The sequence below is a fragment of the Anolis sagrei genome, chromosome 3 (assembly GCF_037176765.1).
Source record: "Anolis sagrei isolate rAnoSag1 chromosome 3, rAnoSag1.mat, whole genome shotgun sequence".
NCBI classification, from domain to species: domain Eukaryota; kingdom Metazoa; phylum Chordata; class Lepidosauria; order Squamata; family Dactyloidae; genus Anolis; species Anolis sagrei.
The window spans coordinates 5316090-5332782 of record NC_090023.1 but is presented as its reverse complement, the minus strand read 5'-3'; the positions used below and the strand labels follow the sequence as shown (position 1 = coordinate 5332782).

General features: G+C 41.7%; 2 protein-coding genes across 3 annotated transcripts; one reads left to right on the top strand and one right to left on the bottom strand.

The window, feature by feature from the left end:
- The first annotated feature begins 226 nt into the window (after positions 1 to 226).
- LOC137096694 (ubiquitin-conjugating enzyme E2 K) lies at positions 227 to 1800 on the top strand. The gene has a single exon (XM_067466442.1). It carries the CDS (start codon positions 229 to 231, stop codon positions 982 to 984), a length of 756 nt encoding a protein of 251 aa, XP_067322543.1. The 5' UTR covers positions 227 to 228; the 3' UTR covers positions 985 to 1800.
- Positions 1801 to 2922: 1122 nt separating this feature from the next.
- Positions 2923 to 13935, bottom strand: LOC132772317 (sialidase-3-like). 2 transcript variants are annotated; one of them, XR_010909617.1, is made up of 4 exons: positions 13857 to 13935; positions 10202 to 10420; positions 6100 to 7485; positions 2923 to 3344 (listed from the first exon to the last, which is right to left on the bottom strand). XR_010909617.1 is itself a non-coding variant. In XM_060771287.2 (3 exons), the coding sequence occupies exons 2-3, from the start codon at positions 10415 to 10417 to the stop codon at positions 6424 to 6426; spliced, it is 1278 nt and encodes a 425-aa protein (XP_060627270.2). In that variant the 5' UTR covers positions 10418 to 10420; positions 13857 to 13935; the 3' UTR covers positions 2923 to 6423. The 2 variants fall into 2 exon arrangements, 1 of the variants encoding a protein (XP_060627270.2); XM_060771287.2 differs by having other exon boundaries at positions 2923 to 7485.
- Positions 13936 to 16693: the final 2758 nt, after the last annotated feature.

Below are 16693 nucleotides of genomic sequence, written 5' to 3'. Positions count from 1 at the left end.
CTTCTCATCTTCAGGCTAAACATGCCCAGCTCCTTAAGCCGCTCCTCATAGGGCTTGTTCTCCAGACCCTTGATCATTAGTTGCCACATCACATTCCTGGCTCATGTTTAACTTGTTGTCCTCGAGGACTCCAAGATCTTTTTCACATGTACTGTTCTCGAGCCAGGCATCATCCCCCATTCTGTATCTTTGAAAGGAAGGGGCCGGCGCTGGGCTGCCGCAACGCGCATGCTCGCCGCGGGCGCCATTTTGGAAGGGCCGGAGACCGACTACCGACCGACCCGCCGCCGGAGCAGCAACGGCAGCGGCGGCGGAGGAGCTGGGCCCGGCTCGGAGGCGGCGGCGACGGGGGCCTGGGTTTGGGCGGGCCCCGCGGCGGAGATGGCCAACATCGCGGTGCAGAGGATCAAGCGGGAGTTCAAGGAGGTGTTGAAGAGCGAGGAGACAAGCAAAAATCAGATTAAAGTAGATCTTGTAGATGAAAATTTTACAGAACTAAGAGGAGAAATAGCAGGACCTCCGGACACACCATATGAAGGAGGAAGATACCAACTAGAAATAAAAATTCCAGAAACGTATCCATTTAATCCCCCCAAGGTGCGGTTTATCACCAAAATATGGCATCCTAATATTAGCTCAGTCACTGGGGCTATATGTTTGGATATCTTAAAAGATCAATGGGCTGCAGCAATGACTCTAAGAACAGTCTTGTTATCACTGCAAGCGCTCTTGGCAGCTGCAGAGCCTGATGATCCACAGGATGCAGTAGTGGCAAATCAGTACAAGCAAAATCCAGAAATGTTTAAACAGACAGCTCGGCTTTGGGCACACGTGTATGCTGGAGCACCAGTTTCTAGTCCAGAATACACCAAAAAGATAGAAAACCTTTGTGCTATGGGCTTTGATAGGAACAAAGTAATAGTGGCCTTGTCATCAAAATCGTGGGATGTAGAGACAGCAACAGAACTACTTCTGAGTAACTGAGCCATGTGTAGAGAACTGCTTCTGTAGCCCAGCTTGCCCCTTCTTGAGGAGCGTCACCATCTCTTATTTTTAGGTTTCTATATAGATTCTCTTTTAAAACTGGCATTCTTGCCTGATGCTATCTAGGCACTGTTGGAGACTGAAAAGAACGGCTCTGTAAATAAAGCTGATTAAACGTCTGTGTAAATTTAAAAAGGGGAGGGGGGAAATACTTTAATTTTTTCTTACTAAATATTGTAAATTCCTTGAGCTTGGCTAAAACAATGGGGACGACATGCCTACTTTAGTGTTAGCAGTGTGACCAAGACTAGCAGGAATTTGCATCCAGATTTTGACTTTTAAGAATTTATTCAGAACACATCTGATTGTGTCCATACTCATCAGTCGTTGATGTCACTCATCCCAGCTACCTTTACCATTTTTTTTAACATGGATCCTACGTGCCTGTGGACTGACCTTATATTTGCATGCTTGTACTTTACACTTTAAAAAGAAGTAGGGTAAATTGAACAGAGCACCATTTGAGGTATTTGAGTATTCATTCTTGTAACTTTTTTTCCTAAGGTTTTCCAAATGTGCTCATAGATTAAAATGGTAACCTACTCAGAACTGTCTTCACCATCTAAAGAGTAGCAATCCTGTATATTTTTTCTTTCCCCCAGCTCCTACTGAGCTGCACACACAACTACAGTATCACACTAGGATCTCTCCAGAATTTGTGGGTATGTGCCATTTAAAGTAGCCTAGTTTTCCACTTCAAGTGGTATATTTTGAATAACCAGTAAAAGTGTTTCAACCATTGTACTTTCTACACAATTGTATAAAGGTTTGGTATATTTGGACATAGCACAAACAAGTGGAGCTGCTCTTGTTTCTTATGCAGAATCTTTGCATTTCGTTTTTCCTGCCAAAGTGGAGTATCTTGCATTGGTCCCTGTTGAACTTCATTTTGCTAGTTTTGGCCCATCATCTCTCTAATCTGTCAAGATGGTTTTGAATCCTGCTCCTGTCCTCTGGAGTATTGGCTCTCCCTCCCAATTTGGTGTCGTCTGCAAACTTGATGATCACGCCTTCTAGCCCTTCATCTAAGTCATTGATAAAGATGTTGAACATATCTATCTATCTATCTATCTATCTATCTATCTATCTATCTATCTATATCTATGGCTGGATGGCCCTTTGCCAGGAGGGCTTTGGTTATGTTTTCTTGCCCTGACCGTTTGGAATTCAGAGTTTGAAGGAGTGTGAGAATAGCCAACAAGAAGGAGGCCAGAGGCCAAAGAAATGCTTTCATGTTTTGCAAAGGGTATTAGCAGTGTGTTTGAAAACAAACCTTTGTCAGAGCAACTTCTCGCTCAACCAAGCAGCTGGTGTTCGTTTGCCTCAATTATCTTGTAGTTTTTGTGTCCAGGTCTCGGGACTTTGTCATGTTCTCATGGGATATTGTTTTGTCGGTGCCTCTTGAAATCATGCTTCATAGTGCTATGTTATATTGATCTTTTGGAACATTGCTTGCTTTTAAGAACTTTTTATCTTTTATTTTTCAATAAACTACAAAGACTTCAGTCCATGTACAGTTTGGTGATTTCAGCAAGGTGAATCTATTCTGAGGTGCGACAGAAATTTAGGCACCGCTTTATGCGGGGAGACTAATTTAACTAATTTACGACACCATAAAACCTTCCAGCAGTGTGAGTAAGAATGAGGAAGTGCTCCATCAAAGGACCCGGTGTCACAAGTGGACGGTGAAGCAGCAGCTCCCCCTGTGGCCAGAATCGAGCATACCCTCATGAAGCCGGAAAAGCTGGAATGTTAAATTGCCTCTGTGTCTGTCTATAGGTGTTGTCTAATGGCATTGAATGTTTGCCATAAATATGCGCATTGTAATCCGCCTCGAGTCCCCTGCGGGGTGAGAAGGGTGGAATATAAATACTGTAAATAAATCAATAGTTTTTAATCAGTATTTTAAAGATTTCACGATAAAACGAATTTACATAATAATAAGTAAACAGGACAAGTTTAAAACACGCCACAGTTTCAACTCAACCCTCCTTCATGTCTTCCACTACTAGTGGAATTAAGAAATGGCTGGACCATATAGGAGAACATCAAGCCAACTTCACTTCAACTCATGCTTCGCCCAAGATCCATGTTTTGCAACGCAGGACTGCTGGACCTTTGGCTCTTGCCAAGACATTGAGTTAACGGAGAACTGAACAAATCTTGGAAGATACAAACCAAAACAGCTTTTAAGAATGCGTTTTCGAAGGCTTTCGTGGCCGGAATCATTGTGTCATCGAGGGCAGCAGAGGCCCCCGCCTCCAAGTTGGTCTGACGCACAGCGGAGAGTTCCGCAGTTCCTAGAAGCCACGATTGGGACAAACTGATGAAATGTGCCCCAACAAACAGCTCAAACTAGGACTGCACTCAGCCTCTGTGCCCTTCTATCACTTTCCCCCAAGCCCTAACATTGTAGCTATTCCCCTAATAAAAGTACTTGAAATCGCAACTTTTTAACTTTCCCACTTGATACTTTGTGTCTCTCCCTGCCTGAACTATCAACTTGCATGAAAATAACCTTTTCCAGGCTCCGGGGAACCGCGAGCCTGCCCGGAATGCTTCCCTGGCGTTCCGGGAACGCCGGATCAGCATTATTTGAAACCGCGGATACTGAGCTTCTCCTTTCGGATCTCGGTATCCACGAAATCATAAAATGGCGGATCGGCTCCATTTTAATGTCATATTTTTCTGTACTAAATTCTAAACCTATCTGCTATCTCGCTTTTCTTATTTTAGATCCCTACGCCCGGGAAATAACCTCTCGATTTTTGAGAATATATTTTATTAGAAACAGTTGATTGTCAAAAATTCCTGGTTTTATTGCTCCTCGCTGCCGCTCGCCTCTGCCAAGTTCCGGACCCGGGGACTTGATGTGGTTCCCCCATGGGACTTCGGAGAGGAGCCTGCTCGCTGGAATTCGTCTTCTCTGTCCTCACCAAGGTTGCGGGCCCTCTTTGGTGCGGTCCTAGGGGTCTCTCTTACTGGGGAGAACCTCCTAAAGTCCGTATTGACTTCAATTGGGATGCTGTGAGTTTTCTGAGCTGGCCATGTTCCAGAAGCATTCTCTCCTGATGTTTCACCCGCATCTATGGCAGGAATCCTCAGAGGTTGTGAGGTCTCTTGGAAACTAGGAAATGGGGTTTATATATCTGTGGAATAATGTCCAGGGTGGGAGAAAGAACTCTTGTCTGTTGGAGGTAGGTGTGAATGTTTCAATTGGCTACCTTGATTAGCATTTGATGGCCTGACAGTTTTTAGGTGTAGCTTGTTACTGCCTGGGGGAATCCTTTGTTGAGAGGTGATTAGCTGTCCCTGATGGTTTCTTGTATTTACTTCTCCTGTGTTTGAGTATTGTTCTTTATTTACAGTTATAATTTTAGAGTTTTTAAAATACTGGTAGCCAGATTTTGTTCATTTTCATGGTTTGATTGCCATTTAATGGCCTGACGGTTTTTAGTTGTGGCTTGTTACTGCATGGGGGAATCCTTTGTTGAGAGGTGATTAGCTGTCCCTGATTGTTTCTTGTATTTACTTCCCCTGTGTTTGAGTGTTGTTCTTTATTTACAGTTATAATTTTAGAGTTTTTTAATACTGGTAGCCAGATTTTGTTCATTTTCATGGTTTGATTACCATTTAATGCCGTATCAGTTTCAAAGTCTGGCTTCTTACTGCCTTGGTAAGAACCTCACAATTTCTGAGTATGCCTGCCATAGATGTGGGTGAAACGTGAGGAGATAATGTTTCTGGAACATGGCCAGACAGCCCGGAAAACTCACAACAATCCAGTGATTCCAGCCATGAAAGCCGTTGACAATAGATTGTTATATTATTTGTCTAAACTTATTAACTGTGATAAGAAATGGTTAGACACTCTTTTGTGGCCTTTGAAGCATCTTAACAATCACTAAAGGCCTTCCAATTCAAGAAGAAAGCACAGTATTTCAACCCCTATCAGGCAGGAATCAACCAGGGGGCATTGAGCATGTCAAAAATTGCTGTAAAGTACTGTATATACTCGAGTATAAGCCTAGTTTTTCAGCCCTTTTTTAGGCTGAAAAGTCCCCCTTGGCTTATACTCGAGTCAGTGTTATTTATTATTTTACTTTATGATACTGTGAACCACCTCCTCGTCCTGAGAAAAATGTATAGTATCACAAAGGACGACCCCCTCACCCGCCTCATAGGAAACCTGCTACAAAACAGGAGCTTTTTTGTTGAGTTCCAGGGCCAGAGAAGCAGATGGCGGAAACACAAGAACGGCCTGCCTCAGGGGAGCGTGCTTGCTCCATCCATGTTCAACATCTACATAAATGACCAGCCACTGACAGAAGGGACAGAGAGTTTCATTTATGCTGATGATCATGCCATCACCACTCAAGCAGGGAGCTTTGAGATGGTTGAACAGAAGCTCTCCGAAGCTCTTGGTGCCCTTACTGCCTATTACAGGGAAAACCAGCTGATCCCTAACCCATCTAAAACGCAGACATGTGCTTTTCACCTTAAGAACAGACAAGCATCCCGAGCTCTGAGGATGACCTGGGAAGGAAGGAATCCCACTGGAGCATTGCAGCGCACCCAAATACCTGGACTGTGCTCTGATCTACCAGAAGCACTGCCTGAATACCAAGCAAAAAGTGGGTGCCAGAAACAATATCATACAAAAGCTGACAGGCACAACCTGGGGATCACAACCAGACACAGTGAAGACATCTGCCCTTGCGCTGTGCTACTCTGCTGCTGAGTACGCATGCCCAGTGTGGAACACATCTCACCACACTAAAACAGTGGATGTGGCTCTTAATGAGACATGCCGCATTATCACGGGGTGCCTGGAGAAACTGCATGCCGCATTCTCACGGTGCTCACCACTGGAGAAACTGCACTGCCTAGCCGGTATCGCACCACCTGACATCCACCGGAAAGTAGCCGCCAATAGTGAAAGGACCAAGGCAGAGACATCTCCAGCTCATCTATAAATCCCAGAAAACCAAAAATAAACAAAATAATATGAAACCAAACTTTTGGAAAAAGACACAAAAGCCACAAGTGTCTTACCCAGACTGGCCTTAACAAAGCTGCTTCTAGCAAGTCAATCCAGGAAATACAGTCTATTGACACAATGGGAGGTGTCCAGAGAAAAGTGATCAACATGGGAAAGGGTTATAAACCAAACTATAGATCCCAGGGTTCCATAGGATGTAAACAAAGCAGGTAAACAAGGCTGCTATAGTTGTGCAATGCAGGTAGCCCCCACTGGGTCACCTTTCTTCACATATACTTGAATTATGAGACTTGAAAACAAGGACTTTTGGAATCAAATATGGAAGCAGACGTAAATAAAATGGGAAAAAGAAACAACTTGAGTGTTGCTTGGGGCCACTATTGTGGTTGTGTTGCAGAAGCATCGCAAGAGCAGCTCCGTGCCACGTTTCTCAGGAGCTCTTCGCTTGTAAATAACTGAAAGGCGATTTCTTCGCACTCGCGGGTCGCGCCGCATTCAAACAGACAGCCAAATATCTGCTCGTCTCCCTCCTCGCAGAGGGCCAGGTCCGAGTATCCGCAGGGGCCCTTGTGCAGCACCCAGGGGCCCTTCCAGGAGCCCGGATCCAACGGGGAGCTATTCAGGTAGAGGCCCAAGTCGAGGCGCTTGTGACCTTGCGTGGGATGGGAGAAAACCAGCCACGATTTGGTGCTCTTTTGTGGCAGAGAGGAAGAAAGAAGACCTAACGAGTTGACGGATTCACCAACGACTTCCATTCCGTTCCCGTCGGAGGGAATTCTCACCGGAGTGAAACTCACTATGCTGCCCTGGCAACCGTGTGGCGGCTCGCACAACTGTTTGCACAAGGAGGATTTCTCGAATTCGTCTCCGCCAACTGCCCCAAACGCCTCGGCCCGGCTCTTGTCGGGACTGCGGGCGCTGCAATACAACACCCGACTCTCGTCCCAATGGGTCAGTTCGGCAACCTGGCACTCGGTCGTCCGCAAGTCCCGAAGAAGCTGGCCGCGGGTCCAATTCCGGCCCCCGTCATCACTGTACAAAGTGAAGCAATGCGGCCGTGTAGTGCAGGTTGGCACATGTCCTGAGCGACGCTCGTGGATGTAGTAGGTGTAAGCCGGGATCACCAACCGCCCGGAGCTCAGCTGGATGCCGTGGCCGGGTCCAACGGCAAACGTGGCCCAATTTTCTAAATCATCCCTGATCACCCGCTCGGTCAAGTCGACGGTCGGGCTCCAAGTGCGGCCACCGTCGCGACTGGAGACGTAGCACAGCCTGGCGGCATTTTGTCCTGTTCTGATCTGGTGCCACTCCGTGACGGGGGTCTCCACACATATGAAGAAGAGGAAGAGGGTGCCGGAGGTCTTCTCAAACACGGGGCACGGGTTCATGGTGCGGTGGTTGGGCAGCGCGGCCGTCACGAGGGACTCTTGCGGGCCCCACTAGAAGAAGAGAAGAGAGGGAGATTCAACATGGCTTTGTTATTGGGATCAGAGTGGAGATAATAATATAATATAATATAATATAATATAATATAATATAATATAATATGGTATGATATAATTGTATACACATATAATATTGATAATATTATAATGTAATACAATATAATACTAATAATATGATATTATAATTATATATACTAATAATACTACAGTAGAATTGTATAGTACAATATAGCAATATAATATAATGCATATACATATAATATTGATAATATTATATTGTAATACAATATAATATTATCAATATTATATGTATAATACAATATAATATGAATAATAATATATTATAATTATATATATTAATAATATTAAAGTAGAATTGTATAGTACAATATAGCAATATAATATAATATATTGTATATACATATAATATTGATAATATTATATTGTAATACAATATACTACTACTACTAATATGATATTATCATTATATATACTAATAATATTACAGTAGAATTGTATAGTACAATATGGCAATATAATATAATATATTGTATATGTATGTAATATTGATAATATTATAATGTAATACAATATAATACTACTAATAATATGATATTATAATTATATATACTAATAATATTACAGTAGAATGGTATAGTACAATATAGCAATATAATATTATTGCATATACATATAATATTGATAATATTACAATGTAATACAATATAATACTACTAATAATATGATATTATAATTATATATACTAATAATATTACAGTAGAATTGTATAGTACAATATGGCAATATAATATATTGTATAAACATATAATATTGATAATATAATAATATAATACAGTATAATACTAATAATAATATATTATAATTATATAATACTACTAATAATATAATATAATATAACATAACATATTGTATATACATATAATATTGATAATATTATATTGTAATACAATATAATACTAATAATAATATATTATAATTATATATACTAATAATATTACAGTACAATTGTATAGTACAATATAGCAATATAATATATTGTATACACATATAATATAGATAATATTATAATGTAATACAATATTATACTAATAATAATATGATATTGTAATTATATAATACTACTAATAATATAATATAATATAATTTAACATAACATATTGTATATACATATAATATTGATAATATTATAATGTAATACAATATAATACTACTACTAATATGATATTATAATTATATATACTAATAATATTACAGTAGAATTGTATAGTATAATATAGCAATATAATATAATATATTGTATATACATTTAATATTGATAATATTATAATGTAATACAGTATAATACTAATAATAATATGATATTATAATTATATATACACTTTACTTGTATACCGCTCTTTTCAGCCATTAGGCGACTCATATAATATAATATAATATAATATAATATAATATAATATAATAATATGATGTGATATGATATAATTGTATACACATATAATATTGATAATATTATAATGTAATACAATATAATACTACTAATAATATGATATTATAATTATATATACTAATAATATTACAGTAGAATTCTATAGTACAATATAGCAATATAATATAATATATTGCATATACTTATAATATTGATAATATTATAATGTAATACAATATAATACTAATAATAATAGGATATTATAATTATATAATACTACTAATAATATAATATAATATAACATAACATATTGTATATACATATAATATTGATATTATAATGTAATACAATAAAATACAAATAATATGATATAATTATATATACTAATAATATTACAGTAGAATTGTATAGTACAATATAGCTATATATATAATGCATATACATATAATATTGATAATATTATATTGTAATACAATAAAATACTACTAATATGATATTATAATAATATATACTAATAATATTACAGTAGAATTGTATAATACAATATAGCAATATAATATTATTGCATATACATATAATATTGATAATATTACAATGTAATACAATATAATACTAATAATAATATGATATTATAATTATATATACTAATAATATTACAGTAGAATTGTATAGTACAATGTAGTAATATAATATAATATATTGTATATACATATAATATTGATAATATTATAATGTAATACAGTATAATACTAATAATAATATGATATTATAATTATATATACTAATAATATTACAGTACCGGCTGTTAGGAATTTTGGGAATTGAAGTCCCAAACACCTGGAGGGAGGGCCAAAGTTTACCCATGCCAGCCTAAACCACAGCGAATGTGGAGGGACGACTGTAGATAATCACCTCCCAACAAAGGATTCCCCCAGGCAATAAGAAGCCAGACCTTGAGACTGCTAGGCCATTCAGTACTAACCAAGGTGGCCAACTGCAACATTCACAGCTACCTCAAACAGATAAGGGTTCTTACTCCCACCCTGGACATTATTCCACAGATATATAAATCCTATTTTCCTAGTTTCCAACAGACCTCACAACCTCTGAGGATGCCTGCCATAGATACAGGCGAAACGTCAGGAGAGAATGCTTCTGGAACATCGACAGAAAGTCCGGAAAACCTACAACAATCCAGTGATTCCAGGCACGAAAGCCTTCAACAATATATTGACTGTAGATATATTCCACCCTTGGCATTACCTGGACCGACACCCCCTCTTTCTTCCCTCTTCTCATCACCAGGAACTCGGCGTGTTCATCCCGGAAAGAGGACCGCTTTTCGGCAAACGCCAGGAAAGCCGACTCCGAAGGCAGGTACTGCAATGCCGGGATGCGGTACGTCAAGCCGTTGGGCGCTTCTTGGTGGAAAAGAGTCACTTTCTCAGACCTGGACATGTCTTCTGGGACGTCCCACATATGCTGGAGAAGAAGGTAAAGAACGAGAAGAATTGCTTTATTTATTGTTTACTAGCCGTCCCTGGCCATGCGTTGCTGTGGCACGGTCTGTGAATATGTGCTTTGTGTGTGTGTGTGTGTGTGCATATATTTGGGCTTTGTGTGTGTATATATTTGGGTATATGTGTGTGTTTGCGTATATATATGTGGTGTTGCGCATGCTTGTAATGTATTTATTTATTTATTTATTGGCTTTTAAAGTCTCTTCTGCTGTGTTTTTCAGAGTTTTTATGAGTGATGGTCACTCGTTGGCCTGAGAGGTGTCTTGTGTCCAAATTTGGTGTCAATTCGTCCAGTGGTTTTTGAGTTATGTTAATCCCACAAACGAACATGACATTTTTATTTATATAGACTAGCTGTACCCGTCACACGTTGGTGTGGCCAACCTTCCCTCCCTCTTTCTCTCCTTTCCCTCCTTCTTTCGCTCCCACTTTCCTTCCTTCCTTCCTTCCTTCCTTCCTTCCGTTTTCTTCTTTCCTTCTCTCCTTCTTTCTTCTCTATCTCTTTCCTTCCTGCCTTTTCCTTCCCTTTCTCTCCTTTCTTCCTTCTCTACCTCTTTCCCTTCTTCCTTCGCTCCCTCTTTCCTTTCTTTTTTCCTTTCCTTTTCTCCTTCCTTCCTTCTCTACCCCTTTCTTTCCTTCCCCCCTTTTATTTTCCTCTTTCTCTCCTTTCCTCCTTCTCTACCTCTTTCCTTCCTTTGCTCTTTGCTTCCATGCTTCCTTTTCTTTCTTTCTTTCTTTTTTCTCCCCTTCCCTCCCTTTTCTTCTTTCCTTCTCTTTCCTTCTTCTCTACCTCTTTCCTTCCTGCCTTTTTCTTTTCCTTCCCTTTCTCTCCTTTCTTCCTTCTCTACCTCTTTCCCTTCTTCCTTCGCTCCCTCTTTCCTTTCCTTTTTTCCTTTCCTTTTCTCCTTCCTTCCTTCCTTCCTTCTCTACCCCTTTCTTTCCTTCCCCCCTTTTATTTTCCTCTTTCTCTCCTTTCCTCCTTCTCTACCTCTTTCCTTCCTTTGCTCTTTGTTTCCATGCTTCCTTTTCTTTCTTTCTTTCTTTCTTTCTTTCTCCCCTTCCCTCCCCCTTTCTTCCCCTTTCTTCTTTCCTTCTCTCCTTCCTTCTTCTCTACCTCTTTCCTTCCTGCCTTTTTCCTTTCCTTCCCTTTTTCTCCTTTCTTCCTTCTCTACCTCTTTCCCTTCTTCCTTCACTCCCTCTTTGCTTCCTTTCCTTTTTTCTTTCCTTCTCTCCTTCCTTCTCTACCCCTTTCTTTCCTTCCCCCTTTTTATTTTCCTCTTTCTCTCCTTTCCTCCTTCTCTACCTCTTTCCTTCCTTTGCTCTTTGCTTCCATGCTTCCTTTTCTTTCTTTCTTTTCTTTCTTTCTCCCCTTCCCTCCCTCTTCCTTCCCTTTTCTTCTCTCCTTCTCTACCTCTTTCCTTCCTGTCTTTTTCTTTTCCTCCCCTTTTCCTCCTTTCTTCCTTCTCTACCTCTTTCCCTTCTTCCTTCGCTCCCTCTTTCCTTCCTTTTTTTCCTTTCCTTCTCTCCTTCCTTCCTTCTCTACCCTTTTCTTTCCTTCCCTCCTTTTCTTTCCTCTTTCTCTCCTTTCTTCCTTCTCTACCTCTTTCCTTCCTTTGCTCTTTGTTTCCATGCTTCCTTTTCTTTCTTTCTTTCTCCCCTTCCCTCCCTTTTCCTTCCCTTTTCTTCTTTCCTTCTCTCCTTCTTTCTTCTCTACCTCTTTCCTTCCTGCTTTTTTCTTTTCCTTCCCTTTTTCTCCTTTCTTCCTTCTCTATCTCTTTCTCTTCTTCCTTCGCTCCCTCTTTGCTTCCTTTCCTTTTTTCTTTCCTTTTCTCCTTCCTTCCTTCTCTATCCCCTTTCTTTTCCTCTTTCTCTCCTTTCCTCCTCTCTCTTTCCTTCCTTTGCTCTTTGCTTCCATGCTTCCTTTCATTTATTTCCTTCTTTCTTTCCTTTCTTCCTTTCCTTTCTTTCCTTCCTTCTCTCTCCCCTTCCTTCCCTCCCTCTTCCTTCCCTTTTTTCTGTATCGTCATTTAGCTTTTTTTTTGGGGGGGGGGGGGGTTAAGTCCTTTCCACTGTTTTTTTTTTTTAGGGGTTTATGAGTGATGGTCACTCATTGGTCTGTTAGGGGTGTAGTGTCCAAATTTCGTGTCATTTCGCCCAGTGGTTTTTGAGTTATGCCTTCCAAGTCGCCCAGTCTTCTGTGTGCCCAGGGGGGAGTCTCTCATCTGGTATCACCCACGGATTGAGGTGCTGGGTTTGAACCTGCCACTTTTGGACTCTCGCTTGCTGGGGTGTTCCAGCGAGTGTCTCTGTAGATCTTAGAAAACTATGTCTCGATTTAAGTCGTTGACGTGCTGGCTGATACCCAAACAGGGGATGAGCTGGAGATGTCTCTGCCTTGGTCCTTTCACTATTGGCTGCTCCTTCCCGGCGGATGTCAGGTGGTGCAACACCGGCTAAGCAGTGTAATTTCTCCAGTGGTGTGGGGCGCAGACACCCCGTGATAATGCGGCATGTCTCATTAAGAGCCACATCCACTGTTTTAGTGTGGTGAAATGTGTTCCACACTGGACATGCACATTCATCAACAGAATAGCATAGCGCAAGGGCAGATGTCTTCACTGTGTCTGGTTGTGATCCCCAGGTTGTGCCAGTCAGCTTTCGTATGATATTGAGTCCATAAAAAACATTTTTGAAACCCACAGAAGTAAAGCAGTCATTTTTTTAAAAGGGGGGGGGCAATTTAAAAAATATTAAATATGGAATTAATTAATTAATTAATTAAACAAAACAAACAATTAAAATCCCCTTTAACATAGCATCAATACAAATGACTGGCAGGGGATTCTGGGTGTTGCAATCATTCTGGAAACTGCTCTTCTCCAAGCCCTGCCTTCTCCAATGAGGTGGAGCTTTGGGAGTTGTAGTTTCCCCAAGGCCTTTTGGCCTTCTCTACCAAATTATGCCAAACTACAACTCCCAGGATAGAATCCTAGAATCCTAGAATTGGAAGAGACCTGGTGGGCCATCCAGTCCAACCCCATTCTGTCAAGAAGCAGGAAAGTGGCGTTCAAAGCACCCCCGACAGGAGCTTTGGGACTTGTAGTTTCCCCAAGACCTTTTGGCCTTCTCTACCAAATTATGCCAAACTACAACTCTCAGGATAGAATCCTAGACTCCTAGAGTTGGAAGAGACCTGGGGGGCCATCCAGCTCAACCCCATTCTGCCAAGAAGCAGGAATATTGCATTCAAATCACCCCTGACAGATGGCCATCCAGCCTCTGTTAGCATAACATTGTACCCTAACATATCTTGAGCTAAGGCAGTTAAAGCAGTGTCAAACTGACTTAACTCTTCAGTACAGAGCTATTTGGGGCCTAATTTCCTTGCAAATACTCACCCTGCTATCTGCGGCCTAGCAATCCAAGCAAGCCACCTTCTCTCTTTGCTTCCCTGTCGCCAAATGACAGCCAAGGCAACGGAAAAGGGGAGGAGTTGGAAGGGGCGTGGCATATCCTCCTAAACACGCCCATTGGGCCGGGCGAGCCACGCCTCTTTTGATGTAGCTCCGCCCACAACAAGCCCCACTTCTGTTTTTCCTGCTGGTTGTATATAGAATCCTAGAATCAAAGAGTTGGAAGAGACCTCCTGGGCCATCCAGTCCAACCCCATTCTGCCAAGAAGCAGGAATATTGCATTCAAATCACCCCTGACAGATGGCCATCCAGCCTCTGCTTAAAAGCTTCCAAAGAAGGAGCCTCCACCACACTCCGGGGCAGAGAGTTCCACTGCTGAACGGCTCTCACAGTCAGGAAGTTCTTCCTCATGTTCAGGTGGAATCTCCTCTCTTGTAGTTTGAAGCCATTGTTCCATTGAGTCCTAGTCTCCAGGGAAGCAGAAAACAAGCTTGCTCCCTCCTCCCTGTGGCTTCCTCTCACATATTTATACACGGCTATCATCGTATCTCCTCTCAGCCTTCTCTTCTTCAGGCTAAACATGCCCAACTCCTTAAGCCGCTCCTCATAGGGCTTGTTCTCCAGACCCTTGATCTGCTCCCTCCTCCCTGTGGCTTCCTCTCACATATTTATACATGGCTATCATCGTATCTCCTCTCAGCCTTCTCTTCTTCAGGCTAAACATGCCCAACTCCTTAAGCCGCTCCTCATAGGGCTTGTTCTCCAGACCCTTGATCTGCTCCCTCCTCCCTGTGGCTTCCTCTCACATATTTATACACGGCTATCATCGTATCTCCTCTCATCCTTCTCTTCTGCAGGCTAAACATGCCCAGCTCCTTAAGCCGCTCCTCATAGGGCTTGTTCTCCAGACCCTTGATCATTTTAGTCATCCTCCTCTGGACACATTCCAGCTTGTCAATATCTCTCGTCAATTGTGGTGCCCAGAATTGGACACAGTATTCCAGGTGTGGTCTAACCAAAGCAGAATAGAGGGGTAGCATGACTTCCTTGGACCCAGACACTAGGCTCCTCTTGATGCAGGCCAAAATCCCATTGGCTTTTTTTGCCGCCACATCACATTCCTGGCTCATGTTTAACTTGTTGTCTACGAGGACTCCAAGATCTTTTTCACACTTACTGCTCTCGAGCCAGGCATCATCGTCCCCCATTCTGTCTCTTTGCATTTCGTTTTTCCTGCCAAAGTGGAGTATCTTGCATTTGTCACTGTTGAACTTCATTTTGTTAGTTTTGGCCCTTCATCTCTCTAATCTGTCAATATCCCTTTGAGTCCTGCTCCTGTCCTCTGGACTATTGGCTATCCCTCCCAATTTGGTGTCGTCTGCAAACTTGATGATCCCGCCTTCTAGCCCTTCATCTAAGTCATTAATAAAGATCCTGAACAGGACCGGGCCCAGGACGGAACCCTGCTTGTGGCACTCCACTCGTCACTTCTTTCCAAGATGAAGAGGAAGCATTAGTGAGCACTCTCTGGGTTCGTCCACTTAACCAATTCCAGATCCACCTCACCCTAGTTTTGCCTCGCCCACATTGGACTAGTTTCCTTGCCAGAAGGTCATGGGGGACCTTGTCAAAGAAGGCCTTCCTGACATCCATGTATGCTACATCCACGGCATTCCCTGACCATTAATAGTCTAGCTTGCTGTTGACCTATGCAGCCCGAAAGACAGTTGTATCTGTCAAGTAGGAAATGTAGATACCGCTTTATGTGGGGAGGCTAATTTAAGTAATTTACGACACCATAAAACCTTCCGGCAGTGTACAGAAGAATGAGGAAGTACTCCATCAAGGACACGATGTCACAACTGGATGGTGAAGGAGCAGCTCCCCTGTGGCTGTGGGAAGGGCTGCAGACCATGTGATCAGAACTAGGCATGTTCAGACTCTTGACTCCATACTCAATATGCCAAATGTGAATACTGGTGGAGTTTGGGGGAAATAGACCTTGACATTTGGGAGTTGTAGTTGCTGGGATTTATAGTTCACCTACAACCAAAGAGCATTCTGAACTTTACCAACAATGAAATTGAAACGAACTTGGCACACAGAACTCCCATGACCAATGGAAAATGCTAGAAGGGTTTGGTGGGCACTCACCTTGTGTTTTGGAGTTATAGTTCACCTACATCCAGAGAGCACAGTGGACTCAAACAATGATGGATGTGGACCAAACTTGGCACAAATACTCAATATGCCCAAATGTGAACACTGGAGTTTGAGGAAAATACACCTTGACACTTGGGTGTTGTAGTTGCTGGGATGTATAGTTCACCTACAATCAAAGAGCATTCTGAACCCCACCAATGATTGAATTGAGCCAAATTTCCCACACAGAACTCCCATGACCAACAGAAAATGCTGGAAGAGTTTGGTGGGCATTGACCTTGAGCTTTGGAGTTGTAGTCCACCTATATCCAGAGAGCACTGTGGACTCAGACAATGAAGGATCTGGACCAAACTTGGTATGAATATTCAAGATGCCCAGATGTGAACACTGGTGAAGTTTGGGGGAAATAGACCTTGACATTTTGGAGTTGTAGTTGCTGGGATGTATAGTTCACCTACAATCAAAGATCATTCTGGACCCCACCAATGATTGAATTGAACCAAACTTGGCACACAGAACTCCCATGGCCAACAGAAAATGCTGGAAGGGTTAGGTGGGCACTGTCCTTGAGTTTGAGAGTTGTAGTTCACCTACATCTAGAGAGCACAATGGACTCAAACAATGAAGGAGCTGGACCAAATTTGGTACGAATATTCA